At 40.9% G+C, this 15,090-nt stretch overlaps 1 protein-coding gene across 1 annotated transcript in view; it reads left to right on the forward strand.

The window, feature by feature from the left end:
- Positions 1 to 15,090, forward strand: part of FBXL20 (F-box and leucine rich repeat protein 20) — a 2,487,640-nt gene that overhangs the window by 809,057 nt on the left and 1,663,493 nt on the right. The window contains exon 2 of the mRNA XM_044055052.1: positions 3,060 to 3,119. Within this exon, the coding sequence (XP_043910987.1) occupies positions 3,060 to 3,119 (60 nt within the window). The remainder of the gene's footprint in view (positions 1 to 3,059; positions 3,120 to 15,090) is intronic.

Raw genomic sequence — 15,090 nt, forward strand, 5'->3', positions numbered from 1 at the left:
GTGCTGTATTTTAAGAACCTTTTTTTAAACAGCACATCACTTTTTCCCTGCATTTTATTTGTCCTCTGAGGTCCTGCGGTTGCACTGCTTCATGTAAGAACATTTTCGCAACATTATAAATGTCTGATTATTTTATACCTGTATACATTCATTAGTCATGTAATTTAGCAGGATATGGCTAGAAAGTGTCCAGTGGACCAGTCTTTAATGCAAGGTATCAAGTTATTTTAAAAGTGTAAATAGTGTAGTACAAACCTTTTGTAAATTTGAGAGAGTCTTCAGTTGTACTCCATCCTTAGGGCACTGTGCTGCACACTTGTCACCCAACAGACATGCTCACAAAAGGGTGAGAGTGGGCAGTAAGAACCCCAAATGTATGTAGTGAGAGAAGTAGAAAGGAATGAGTGGCAAATAAGCCCATGTGTTGGCTGGATTTCCCTGGTGGAGATCCGGGAACCCCTATGTAATGCCTCCAGTGGGTGGATGGGATATCCTACTGACATTTAACCCCTTGTGGAAGTGGAGGCATTGCATAACTGTTGCTTGTTGCCCATTTCCAGACCTTGTTTTCACAGATTCTCACTGTTCCATTTCCCCTCAGATTTAACTGAAAGTAGAGTATTTGGAAAGTGTAATTTGGTGATAATCAGCAGACACCTACATACAACCGTTAGTTTTGCTAAATATGCCAAGAATACTGATTTTGGAAATACTAGCACTGACTATACTATATCAGATATGAATAAACCGATATCAGTAGGGCTGACATTAGATATGGCACACGGAAGGTGCAGGGTTGGGTGCTGGAGAGATCAGCGTCATACCTGGAGAAGTCCGAGTAACTGGTGCCAGGACCAGTAATTGCACAACAGGTAACAGAGAAACCGAGTGCTAGTTAGTCTCACCCATAGGGAAGGAGATGAATGGCCCATGGAGCCCCGAATTCGAGGGGACAGATATGTACAAGTCTCTGAGCAGGGGGCATCCAGTTGATGAATGGTCTGAGTTTGTCATAGTTGATGTCAGGAATCACTACTGGCTTTCTCATCTCATGTGAAAATCACTTGGGCATAGATTAAGCAGAAAAAAATGGACTGATGAAGTGGCTAGAGTATGGACTTTGCAACAAGTGTTGATTTTCACCAAGTGCTCCAGAAACCGCCCGCATCCTAATTAATCAGTTTAGCACAAAAGTGTCTGGAGAGCAGACTTCATGAGCTAAAGTAAGTTGGCTTAGGTCCAACCATACAGGAAGGAGGAAATTTTCCTCTAAAGAGGATCATATTTATGACAGCTCACAACAGTGTGGAAAGGAAAGAGATGAGCAAACAAATGCATAGTTTGAATTTGTTCTAGGGGTGTAGCCATGGTTTCAGCTGGTGCTAGATACGAGTAGAGTCTCCTGCTTCTTATGAGTAAAGGAAGATGTTTTAATAGTCTTTTTGTTAGACATAGACTTTGAAGAAACAGCAACTGAAAAATTAGAAGCTGCATCTGTAACTTTAAGGAGAATGGCACTCAACTTGAAGAGCTGAATGTAGTTAAAAGAATGGACGGGTGTGAATGTTTGTAATACACACCTCCACTATCTTTTAACAATTAGTTTGCATTGCATTTCCCCACAAAACTGTCAGCATGTGTTGCATTACTTGCTTTCTGTCCGTATGAACTAAGAGGAGAAGGTAGTAGGTATCGTCAAACACTGCAGTTAATGTATACCACCAGTAAGGGAGATTGGCACATCCTTAGCTACCCTCAGCTCGTCAGGAGGTGTATCAATAGGGACATCAGCACCCCCCCCCCCCCATGAACGCACAGAACAATAGACAATTTGCACAGCTTTTTTCTGGAAAAGAAGGGTTTGTCAGTGTTTAGTCATTGATGACATGTCCTGCAGCCTTCTTAACTTATGTTGTGGAAGTTCTAGGGGTATTAGTAAAACTTTGCTGGAAAGGCTTTTAAGGCCATTCTGTACCTTCTGTAGATAGGATTATTAATTCCTCGTTAAATTCTGGAACAACTAATGTTGCAAGATTCCCCGAGCACTGGAGACACCTTATGCTCCAGTTGGTGTACAGGATACTTTGACAGCAGGAGCAGACTTAGAGCTAAACATTGGCCTAGGTCCAACCATACAGAAAGGAGAACATTTTCCTCTAAAGAGGATCATATTTTTGACAGTTCACAACAGTGTGGAAAGGAGAGAGATGAGCAGAAAAAAATCACGTAAAAAGACTCAACTTAGGGCCACGTCTTTATGTTGATGCTGAGTGTGGCAAAGAATAATTGAAGAGTGGGTGATGTGTGGTTCATAATGGGAAGGGTTTTTGGCAGCCTAAGAAAGTTTTATCTGTAGAGCAGTTCTTATTACACCTGTAGTGCAAGTCTGAGGGTTACCAAAGATGGACCGCTACCTTTCAGGTCTGCTGTTTTTGAAAGTATGTAACTTTCATGCTGTTCTTTTATGTTTTTGTCACTGAAGTCCAACTGCCAAGCTTGAGATATTAGTTACTTCTGTTGAGTTTTGTCTCCATTATGTACATCACCCCTTCCCAGTTCCTTGCTGTTTTCCTGCAGAATTTCAGTTCATCTTGAGATGTGCATTCTGACAAGTTTAGTGTTAACTGTTTTTCTAATTAAAGTTTTAAAGGAAGCCTGTTCCAGTAGAGTTATTCACATCCCTGTAATGGTGTAATCATTAACACTGTGATATGAGTCTGGTCAACCTGTTTAATTTGGGTGTTCAGAAAAGCACCCTAGTGTTCAACCAAGATGCTTTCCTATTGCCTTGATTGAAGTGTTGCATAAGCTCTGCTTTAATCTTCATCAAACTAAACCTGTCACGCTGGGTGCCAGTCATTAACATTGAATTTGTCAGGTTGAAAGTCTTGATTTGCTGTGTGTCATAGCTTGTTAAATACAAGTTGTCCTTTATTAGCAACATTTAGGTTAGTATTATTTTTGTGTTGTCATAAAACAATACAGATGCTTGTTTTTATCTGTTATGTATTTACAAATGAGTAACAGACTTTTTTGTAACACCTTTTTGTTTTGTACAGATGTTCTCAAACAATGATGAAGCTCTTATCAATAAAAAACTTCCAAAAGAGCTGTTACTTGTAAGTGTGCATTATCTTCCTTATACTGTGCTGCTGTTACTTTACCTTCGAGACTGTAGTAATTAGTAATGTGGACTGGTGAGCAATGACCACATGGCCTGTAATTAGATTTGTCTCAGTTTTTTAAAAGCCTTTTGTACTTGGCAAAGATTAGGAATGTTGGTTAAGATGTGTTAAGACCACTGATTCTCCTTATTAGAAACAGTGGCTTAGAGTTGGAGAAAATTTGGTTTTCTTCGTTTATTGCAGTGAATTTTTTTTGAAGATCATACCTGCTGTACATACATAGAACCTGCAACTGTGTAAAATTGTTTTATATAACTTTTCTCCTCAAAAAAATTAAGTTCTAGTTAAAAAAAAATGCTTCATTATTTTAACTTTCTGGAACGAAAATATTTTGATTTTGCTTTTAAAAATCTGCCTTACATTTATGACAATTTCATTGTAATCATGAGCGAGCAGTCATACGCTTTATGAAAGTCTGTGGTTCTGTATGTGTGTTATTATTCACATTGATTGTGCTGAGTTCTGCAGGTAGTCAAAATCATTAGTCATCTTGGAAAACCCTTGCAAGATAACTGACATTAATAATTATTTATAAAATTAAATGCAACACAAAACAGTCTCACAGACTTTCAGAGAGATGCAGTCCTGAGCTGTCCCTTCAGTTATATTAAAAACATAGTGGAGTTTTGTACTCGTTTTAGTTATGCCTTTGTCAGAAGTAAAAATTAATATTGAAAACTAGAGCTACTTTTTGGGGGGGGAAATATATGCTAAAAACCAAGTGAAATACTAAAGTGAAACATTACCAGTAACCAAAAACACTCTAGTTGTTTCCAGTGCCAATAAAGGACTCCCAGTCAATAAAGCACCACTCTTTTAATAATCCAATATGAAACCACAAGTACAACAGCATAGATTTAGCACTTTCGTTTCTTAACCCAGAAACTTCATCAGGATCACATCTAACTGTTTCTGTTGTAATTAAATAACACCCATCACCCTTCTGATTGGCCATCATTAATTAAATCACTTAAGCACCTATCTAGTTTAAAGTAAACTTAAATAAAAAGTTATATGTAAAAAAGATGCATACAAAATACATCATATAATACTGTTTGTTTTAAAACCATTTTTATCTGTGTACATATATAAAAATAAGAGAATATAACAGAATTGCTTGCTTTATTAAACCATGTGTATGCACACAATTCTAGGTTATTTCCTCCATTCCCAAAACAACAATGCAGTAAAATGTGTGTATTTAACCTTGTAATATCTGTTTGCCCTTAGTTTTAAAGCTGAGACTAAGGAAAGGTGATCATTTAATCCCGGTGGAACACAAGCATCTAGCTGCAATTGCCAAATGAGTTCTCTTAGCTTTTGCCTTGATTTCTAATAACCTCCCCTTTCTTGTTGCGTTACTTTTTCTATTACCCAAAACTTAAAATCAGCTTGGGGCATTTTAAACTGTGTCTATATAGAGTATTGGTGTCCTTTTTTCTATTAATGTCATACATATGTTCATACACCTTCTGTTTCAATGTACGCTCTGTCTTCCCCACGTAAAATGAGCCACATACCTTACAATGGGCCATATATATATATATATCACCCCTTTTTGTATGACAATTAAAATATCCTTTTGGATAAAAAGTCATTTTTGGGAACTCCAATGTCAATTTCCCTTGGTTATATATAAAGGGGCATTGAGAACATATCCCACATTTATATGTACCAGTTTTATTGCCCATTTGCGAATGGCTCCCCCTTTTAAAAATATCTTTCAAACTGGGGTTTCTCCTAAATCCAAACTTTACAGGTCTTAAAAATACATTTGATTTATTGCGCATAATAGAAATAAATCTTCCAATTTTTTGACACAATGTTTTGAATCATCTTGGTGTCTTCGTTGTAGGTCAAGACCAGATGTAAACCATCTGTGTCTGTTGTATTTGTGGTTTCATATTGGATTATTAAGAGTGGTGCTTTATTGACTGGGAGTCCTTTATTGGCACTGGAAACAGCAACTGGAAAATATATACTACAACATTAAAGGCTGGTGGGCACCACACACTGTGTTAAGCATGGGCTAAACATTTTTAAAAACACTTTTCATTTAACTAGGATACAGCACTGATCCAAATGGACCTTTTTCAGGTAAAGTCATAAGGGAATAAAAACAGACGTAGCATGGATATTTTGTAACCCGCTGTAGGAGACAGATTATATTGAATAACAAAAATATTTTGAAATGCACATTTACAGTAATTTAACTTTGGACCATCTTAAGACATGCATTACAGTTTTAAAGTACACTGCATATAATGTTTATCATATTTACAGTTCTACAGGTTGCAGGTTCTCCTTTTGAATAGTAGAAGCAATAGTAAAAAAGATGAGCTAGGAGAAATTGATGAAGATAAGGAGTTAGTGAAAGAAGTTGATGATAGGGGTTCATTGGGTGAGATGCAGATGTTCTTCGTGTTTCACTGTTGCAGTCATAACTGTAGGGTACTCCTGCCGGCAGGCAGCCCGAGGTTGGCCAGAATATCAAAGTCTGGGTCCGGCGTCTGCTGTTTCAGCCAGAACCCTGACGTCAGAGCGTATGGGTATAAAGCTGACAGCCGACGCCATCTTCCCCAGTCTTTCTTGCCGTGCGGTGCAAAGCAATTCGCTAGTTGTTGGTTGGCATTTTCAAGACAACATGGTGTGATTGTCGTCGGTCCGAAGTTTTCTACTTCTCTTCTCAAAGCTAAGTACCCCGTTGGGGAAACTTTTTTCTTGCTCCTCCGATGTCAAAAAAAGTTAATAATTGTGTAGCGTGTGGAAAACAAATACCTCATAAAGATTTCCACTCTTACTGTCTTCCTTGCTTAGGCCCTGACCACGATGTTTCTTGTTGTCGGTTCTGTGCCAGGTTTAATTCTCGCACTATCAAGCGCAGGTACGATTGGGCCTTGAATTACTTCGGTAGACGATTTAATTATAGAATGTCGTCTGATACTTTACTGACTACCGGATTACAGAAGAAGCGCAAAGACAAGGACAGGCCTCCAAGGTCCAAACAGGATACTTTGCAGCCGGAGCCAGCTTCGGGTTCGGCGGTAGTCAGTGAGGCGCTTTTGCAGCCCCTGTCGTCCGCCACTTCAGAACCGATGGCCGACACGGACTCACATGGTGAGCCAACTAGGCCTAGTAATTTGCCTGCTGCAGGACCTTTGGACGTCGCTCCTTCAGATGGGTCCGGAACCGCTGTGCAGGTACCGGCTTCTGAGGGGGTCTTCAGGCCTTCACACATTACTATTTCCACAAAGACAAAAGCTAAGTCAAAGACTCCTGTTAAACCCAGGCTTTCTGCTCAAGCTTCTTCGGATTCAACTCCTAAGACTCAGAAGTAATTACTTCGGATGGCTGAGGATTTATTAACTATGATTAGGGGCTCTCGCCCTCCTCCTGACAAAAGGCCTAGACAGGATATCCCTTATGATTCCTCTGATCAGGCTTCTGTATCTTCTGTTTCTTCCTCTGATCAGGATTACTCTTTTCCTCCATATAAGGATTCAGATGCAGAGGATTCTGTTCCCTCTGCCTCTCCCCCTGAAGATTTCTCTTTTGGGGAAACCTTGCATGAGATGAGGGAGCATTTTCATTGGGAAGGTCAGGATTATTCTGCTTCCAAAAAGAGACTCTGGGAATTTCTTCTTCTCCCTCAGCACAGGCCTTTAGCTGTTCCTCCTGTACTTGACATTGTGGATGATGCCTTCTCTGAAGCTAACTTGAATCCTGATTCCATGCCGCCTGCTCCTTCTAAGCCTGATAGATTTTACAGGGTTCCTGATTCCCATCAATTCTTATTCAAGAACCCTTCTGCTGATCCTGAAACCATTTCGCAGGGTTCCAAGGCTGCTAAGGCCGCCTCCTCTAAGAATCCTATCCCCTCTGAAAAGGATTCTCGTGCCTTGGACAGGTGGGGCAAAAAGGTTTATACTTCAACTACCCTTTCTATTAGAGCTTTAAATTGCCAGTTTCACATGTTTAAGTATCAACAGTTTCTTTTATCTGTTTTAAAACAAAAGATTTCTTCCTTTCCTGCATGTGCTGAGGACAAGGAATTACAGGATGTGTTGCATGCTACTGAACAAGTTAGCAAACATAGTTTACATTGTGGTTTTGATGCCTTAGAGGCTTCTTGCAGGGCGGCTGCCTCTGGTACTGTTATCAGGAGACATGCTTTGCTTCGTGAGCAGAATTTACCTGAACAAGTTAAGGCAAAATTGCTAGATGCCCCTGTTCAGCATGATGTCTTATTTGGGTCTAAGGCTGAGGAGGTCATTAAAAAGATGGAAGAAAAAGCCAAGTCTATGCAGATTGTAAAAGATTTCTTGCAAGTACAGCCTCCTAGATTTTCCAGAAATTGGCCCTCCTAAAATTGGTCTTTTCCCTCCTCTGATAGGCCTCAAAGGGGAAGATATAGACGCTCCAGAGGTCGGACGCAGGCTCAGGCCTCTTACAGATCTAGACAGTGGACTGCTTCTTCACCTAGAAGGGGAGAAGACAGATCTCAAACCCAAAGAAAGCAGACTCAATGACTCCCTCTGTTGGGCTTCAGGTCCTCCTTCCCTGGATGCCCCTCTCGGAGGAAAACTTTCTCTTTTTTACCAAAATTGGACTCTCATTACCCAGGACAAATGGGTGTTAGACGTGATTTTGAAAGGTTACAGATTCCACTTTCACACTCTGCCAAGGCCTTCCGGCTGGCCAGATCTGCCAAAACATCAATGGACAGAGGCTTTAAATCAAGTGGACGCTTTATTAGCCTTAAGAGCCATAGAACCTGTTCCACCTCTAGAGGTGGGGAAAGGTTTTTACTCAAGACTTTTTCTGGTCCCAAGAAAACAAAACTCCTGGAGACCTATTCTGGACCTCTCTACATTAAACATCTTTTTGGAAATTCCAAAATTCAAGATGCTTACACTTCAACAACTTCTTCCAATGCTCTCACGAGATGCTTGGATGGTAACATTGGACTTAAGAGGCTTACTTACACGTCCCCATAAGACAACATTGCAGAAAGTACCTCAGATTCAAGGCAGGCTCGAGACGCTTCCAATTCTCTGTACTGCCATTTGGCTTATCTACTGCGCCCAGAGTTTTTACCAAATGCCTGGCTCCAGTAGTGGCGTACTGCAGACTACAGGGGATTCAGATTTACCCCTATCTGGACGACTGTTTAATTCAGGCAGACAGCAAAGACCTTCTACTTCAACACCTACATTTTGTTCAACGCCTTCTCCTACTACTGGGATTCTCAGTGAACACAAAAAAGTCACATTTGATTCCTTCTCAGCGAATGACCTTGGGAGCTCTTTTGGACACAAGTTTACAGAAGGCCTTCCTCACTCCAGAAAAACAGTTACAGCTGGCATCAATCTTCAAGACCTTGGCAGCATTGACTCAGCTCACTGCAAGGAAATTCCTGCAGGCTCTGGGCTACATGGCCTCTTGCATCCTGTTGATTCCAAATGCGAGGCTTCACATGAGGAAACTTCAATGGTACCTATAGAGTGTATGGTCTCAACATTGCCACAGTCTGGATACAATGATTCCACTGATTCCCTGCCTCCAGAAGGAATTCCTTTGGTGGTCCAGGGCGTGTGTTTTGAACGAAGGCAAGCCCTTTCGTCTACTTCAACCTACTCAGATCATAACCACGGACGCCTCGGATTATGCATGGGGAGCTCATTTTCTAGACAAATGCCAACAGGGTTCTTGGACAAACAAACACCTTCGATGGCACATCAACTTGAAAGAAATGTTAGCAGTCCAAAATGCTCTTCTAGCCTTCCAGACTCTTTTGAAGCCAGGGCCTCTGCTAATTCGAACAGACAATACCACAGTCATGTGGTACATAAACAAGCAAGGGGGCTCTCACTCTTACCCCCTTTGCAGACTTGCCATGACCTTATGGGATACAGCCCTAAATTTGAATCTGGATCTACAGGCACAATTCATTCCAGGAAAACAAAATCTCTTAGCAGACAGCTTAAGCAGAAACATTTTGGATCCTCACGAATGGATGTTGGACCCCAACTTATTCAGCAAGATAACTGCAGTTTGGGGCTGTCCTCAGATAGATCTGTTTGCTTCCCATCTCAACCATCAGTTGCCTCTCTTTTGCACCAGGTCCTTCCACAAGACAGCTTGGAAAGTGGATGCCCTGTCCTTCAGCTGGAGAAATCTTTCGGGATATGCCTTCCCTCCTCTCCCTCGGGTATTGCTAAAGATAAAGCTAGACAAACCCAGACTGATCATTTTGATAGCTCCAAATTGGCCTCGTCAGTTTTGGTACCCTACTCTACTGCACCTTTCCTCGGCCCCTCCTTGGAGTCTTCCTCTGACCCATTCTCTACTGTCCCGGTATCAGGGTCAGGTATTTCACTCTCAAATCAAGACACTCTGTCTAGCAGCTTGGCTCATCAAAGGCAATTGATTCCTTCTTCTCTTCCTAAACAAGTTTTGGATGTTCTTTTGGAAGCTAGGCGTCCTAGTACAAGGAAATCTTATGCTTCTAAATGGAAAAGATTTTGTATTTGGATGCAGGATCGTGGCTCTGACCCTCTAATACCTGATATCTCATCTATTTTACTTTATCTCTCAGATTTGCTTAAAGGTCTTTCATTTTCTTCCATTAAAATTCATGCTTCTGCTATTTCAGCACATTTCAATTGTGATCCTCCCATTTTTTCCCACCAGTTGGTCAGACAATTTCTGAGAGGAGCTAAGAATTTAAAACCTCCTAGAACTCCTCCTGTCCCTCCTTGGGATCTCAACTATGTCTTGGAAAAGCTTACTTTGCCTCCTTTTGAGCCTGCTGCCTCTGCGGACATTAAGTTCTTATCCTGGAAGACAGCTATCTTGTTGGCCTTGACTTCTGCCAGAAGGGTGTCTAAGTTACAAGCCCTCATGGCCGTGGAACCATATCTCATTTTTCATCAGGACAGAGTTTCCTTGAGTACCAATCCTACGTTTATGCCTAAGGTGGTTTCTAGAGTGGCTCTAAATCAGACCATTCACCTTCCTACCTTTTTCCAAAACCCCAAAATAAGGGGGAAAGGATTTTGCATTCATTGGACGTACACACACAACTACGTTTTTACCTGGACAAAACTAAAAGTTTCAGAAAATCAGATCAATTGCTTATTTCTTTTGCTTCCAGTTCTCTTGGTAAAGCCATTTCTAAGCAAACTATTTCCAAATGGATTGCTCATGGAATAAAATATTGTTACTCTCTTCATGGAAAACAGATTCCAGGTACCGTCAGGACTCATTCTACTAGAGCAGCTGCCACTTCAGCAGCCTTTCTCAGAGGAGTTCCTACCAAGGACATTCTGGAGGCTGCCACTTGGAGTTCTGTGCATACTTTTTCCAAGCACTATAACCTCCCTTTGTACTCTAAGTCTAGAGCAGGCTTTGCCTCTGCTGTTTTGCAGGGTCTTCTAGCTGCTCCTTCTACTTCATAACCCCCTCCTGTATTCTCAGCTTTGGGATTCTACCCTACAGTTATGACTGCAACAGTGAAACACGAAGAACATAGTACAGTTTTGTATACCTACCATAAATGTAGATGTTCGAGTGTCTTCACTGTTGCAGTCAGTGTTTCCCTCCCTCCAGACCCCCTCTTGTTTCTATTTGCTTACTGTGTTTCCTTTTCCACTACCTTTCTGGTGTATTTGTGTTTCCCTTGGGACACCTTTTTGGTTTTATGGGAGCTTCTGACATCAGGGGCAAGAAAGGCTGGAGAAGATGGCATCGGCTGTCAGCTTTATACCCATACGCTCTGACGTCAGGGTTCTGGCTGAAACAGCCGACGCCGGACCCAGACTTCTGGCCGACCTCGGGCTGCCTGCCGGCAGGAGTACCCTACAGTTATGACTGCAACAGTGAAGACACTCGAACATCTACATTTATGGTAGGTATACACAACTGTACTTTAGTGTACAAGAAAGCTGGCAGTAGGGCTTCATTCCCACAACCTCCATTTGCCTACTGTGTGACTCTGAGCACATTTCTTAACCAGACAGTGCTCGGGTGCAGTTGGGAAATTGTTCTAGGCTCCTCAAGGATCTCCTGGACCACATACATACTAACTACCTATGAATTTATGTAGAACAAAGACAGATAATGGGCGTGACTATAGGGTGTTTTAGTTCTGGTGACTGAATGTCCTTTTGAAAATAGTAGTAGTTAACTGAATTGACATGTTTTGCAGTCCCCAGACTACAGCTGCCCTCAAACTGAAGCTAAAGGAGACAAAAAAAGGTCAAAAGTTACTTTACTGCGCACTTGCATTACATTTTCCTTGCATTGCTGACATTTGTTCATTGCTGCTACTGAACGAATGCTGGCAGTGCACTTCCAATTTATCAGCATTGCTGACTGTGCACTCCTCTAACAACTTGTGGCTGGAGCAACCCCCCCCCTCTACCTTTGAATGTTTAGTGCTACACCTGTCATTTACTCCATTCAGCCTTCTGAGTTATGTGTTACAGCTTATCATTGGTATGGGCAAATATTGTGCCTTTGTATTTTTGGAATGAGTGTTTTTTATGCCTCTTCTCATCCATTAGAGCTAAAATACCAGGTTCAGTCTGTGCATTATTGGTGACTACTTGAAACCTAGAATACAAGGAAGCATGTTTTCAGGATTCCTTCTGGACAGGAAGAGTACAAGTAGAGTTGCATGTTAAGTACTGTTGAGTGGAAAGAACTTTTAAGCTTGTTTTCTTGAAAGTGCATATGCCTAGGCCTGCTTGCCCAGTATTGTTCTTTAGTTGCTTTGTTCCTAAGTTAAGATGGAGAAGGATGTGATGAAGGAGGCAGTGCTAAGCATAAGGAAAGTTAGTTCTGTGGCGTAGAGGGATGAAGCCCTTACTAACACCCAAAATTGATTAACAATTGCAAGCACTGGTATGGAGGATAGGCATCAAAAATGTCACCGGCTGACGCATTCTGGCAGAAAAGAGGTAGTATAGTCCACCACATTGCAAGCACCAGTCGAGGAGAGATGTGTATTCATGCAATAGTACTGGGCGGAGATGTATTTAGCTCTCCTGAGATATGCTTGTATGGCATTCTAAATAGTACATGGGTAGGAATGTGCCCATCTACAAGGGAAGGCACAGCAGGTCTTCTTGTCATCCTCTGGGGATTGGTTAGGATCTAAAAATGTAAAACTCCTCATGGATGCCTTAATGACAGCCATGCTACAAATAGCTCTTGATCTGCTGATGGGGAACAAATGGGGGAGTGACAGTATCTACATGGTCGGTAGTTGTCGCTCGTCTTGGTTTACTGTTGAAGATGAACAGGCGGGGTAGTTTTTTTTTTTTTTTTATATGCTTTATTATATAGAAACACATCAGGATCGATAGCGGCAACATAAAATGTAAATGAACTTATTAACTGGCAGATTACACAGACATGCATGCTTAAATCTCAACAGCTTACTACAAAATGGCAGTTAGGCTCACACTTGCTCAGTATTTATACACTTGTGCAAGCCCATGGAAAGCTTCGTAAAGGTAAACATACATATTGATCTACATTCTCCCACCTTAATGAATTGCACACAATAAGGGGACAGTCATTGGTGAACAATCTGTTTCAGGAGTTTCAGGAATCTTCTCGGGCACAGGCATATTTACTAGCATGTCCTCTGGAACTGGAACGCTAGATAACTCGCGCTGAGATTGAGTCTTTATTGGAAGTATGATACTGCAGTACAGGCTCTGACACCGGGATCAAATGTTTCTGATTTCAGCTAAATTCTAATCCTTGTGATTCCTCAATGTATGATCTTGACTGTAGAAATACACTTTTCATGAATCTGATCCGATCAAAACCTTTGGATGTCTGCATCCTCACTGTCTCTCCTCCTTGTAATGGATTGAGTGGTTTTCTGGTCTTATCATAATAGGGCTTCTGGGATAAGCACTTCAACAGATAGGCTTTCACAGATCTGTTGTTTTTGACAGATGGAATCAATAGATGACTGCTGATTGTTAACATGGTTCTGGTTTGTCTCGACATAAGTCTCTGTGTAGGTGAACCAAGATGTTTATCACAAGGAATATTTCTGAAATTGAAGCGATTCAAGAAAACATCACTATTGTCTCATTTCAACTTCTCAAGTAATTGTTTCTCACTTTGAACTGCATGTTCTGCCAAACCATTTGACTGTGAGTACTGAGGGCTACTTGTAACTTGAGTAAGTCCCACTCTTTAGCAAATCGTTTTAACTGGTGGCTTGTAAATTGAGTACCATTGTCAGAAATAACTTTGTGCCAACTACTGTGGACTGCAAAATGATGCTTCATCTTAGTAATGACAGTACTGGATGCTAGATTAGGAAGTAGGTTGATCTCGAACCAGTTTGAGTAAGAGTCTGCTAACACCAAGTAATGTTGACAGTTCCATTTGAAAATGTCTGTAGCTACTGTCGACCAAGGTAGTTCATGAATCTGGTTTAGCTGAAGTGGTTTGTTCTGTTGATGTGGCTTAGTACTATTATATACAGAACAAGATGAAAGCACTCTCTCAATGTCCTTTGACAAAGAAGACAAAAATACTAATTCTCTTACCTTTCTTTTGGTAGAATCTGCTCCTGTGTGGCCACGATGCAAAATAGTAACATACTCTTGTAAGGATTTTTGAACAGTCACTTTGGACATTTCATGGTGATACCATTGTCAAACAATATCTCATCTCTGTAAGGAAAATAAGGTTGTAGGTCTACTGGTAAGCAAGATTCCTTTGACAGCCGTCCTCTACCGATAAAGTGAGCTTCTTAATTATTGGATCGAGGCTGTATGACCTCTAAGCTCATCAAGATGTGTGAAAGAAACATTTCTCACTTCCATGACTTCAAAATCAAGTTTCTCATTTTCATGCTGTTCAGTGTAATTTCTGGGTGATCTGGATAATGTATCAGCAAGATAAAGAAGTTTGCCTTTTGTGTAGACAAGATTGAAATTCTACTTTTGTAATTTGAGCATCATACATTGCAATCTGGCAGGATCTGCATACATAGGCTTTCTCAAAACAGTGACTAGAGGTTGGTGATCTGTTTCAGTCTGGATAGGTCTACCATAAATACGGCAAAACCAATAAAAGACCACCAGTTTGAGGTAAAATAAAAACAAATAAGAGAAGACCTTGTATAAGCCAACAAGTCAGCAAGATAAATCATAGGATTAATGAACCACACTGTACTGTGGTTTAATTCTACAATTTACCTTACTGACTTGTTGGCTTATACAAGGTTTTCTCTTATCTACCATAAGTATAATCATGGAACTTCGCACTTGCAAACACAATTGCAAAGAGTTCTTTTTCTGTCTGCGCATACTGCATCTCGGTTTGGGTTAGAGTTCTGGATGCATAAGCTACTGGTGTACTGTCTTGAAGAATGACTGCACAAGACCAAATTTTGAAGCATCACAAGAAAGAGTAACTGGTTTGTGAACATCATAATATCTGAGAGTTGGTGGATTGGCAATTCTCTGTTTCAGAACATTTAAATGCTCTTTGGTGTTGATCTCACAATGACAAAGATACATCTTTGCGTGTCAGCTCTCGGAGGGGTGCTAAAAGTTGGCACAAGTCTGGAATAAACCTTGCCTAGGTAATTAACCATGCCAAGAAAATGTTGTTAGGGCATCAGCATTGTCTGGAACTGGTGTCTCAAGAATTGCTGTTTGCTTGGAAGGATCTGGTCAAAAGCCTGAACTGGTAAATAAATGACCAACATAAGTAACTTCTCGTAGCCTGAATTTGCACATTTGAGGATTCAGCTTAAGATTCACTTCATGTGCTTTTCCAGAACTTTCTTGAGGTTTCTGTCATGCTCAGCTTCACCATTATCTCCTACTAGAATATCATCTACTATAATAGCACACGGATAACC

Source organism: Protopterus annectens, chromosome 13.part0, assembly GCF_019279795.1.
Source record: "Protopterus annectens isolate FY-2018-M chromosome 13.part0, PAN1.0, whole genome shotgun sequence".
Classification (NCBI taxonomy): domain Eukaryota; kingdom Metazoa; phylum Chordata; order Ceratodontiformes; family Protopteridae; genus Protopterus; species Protopterus annectens.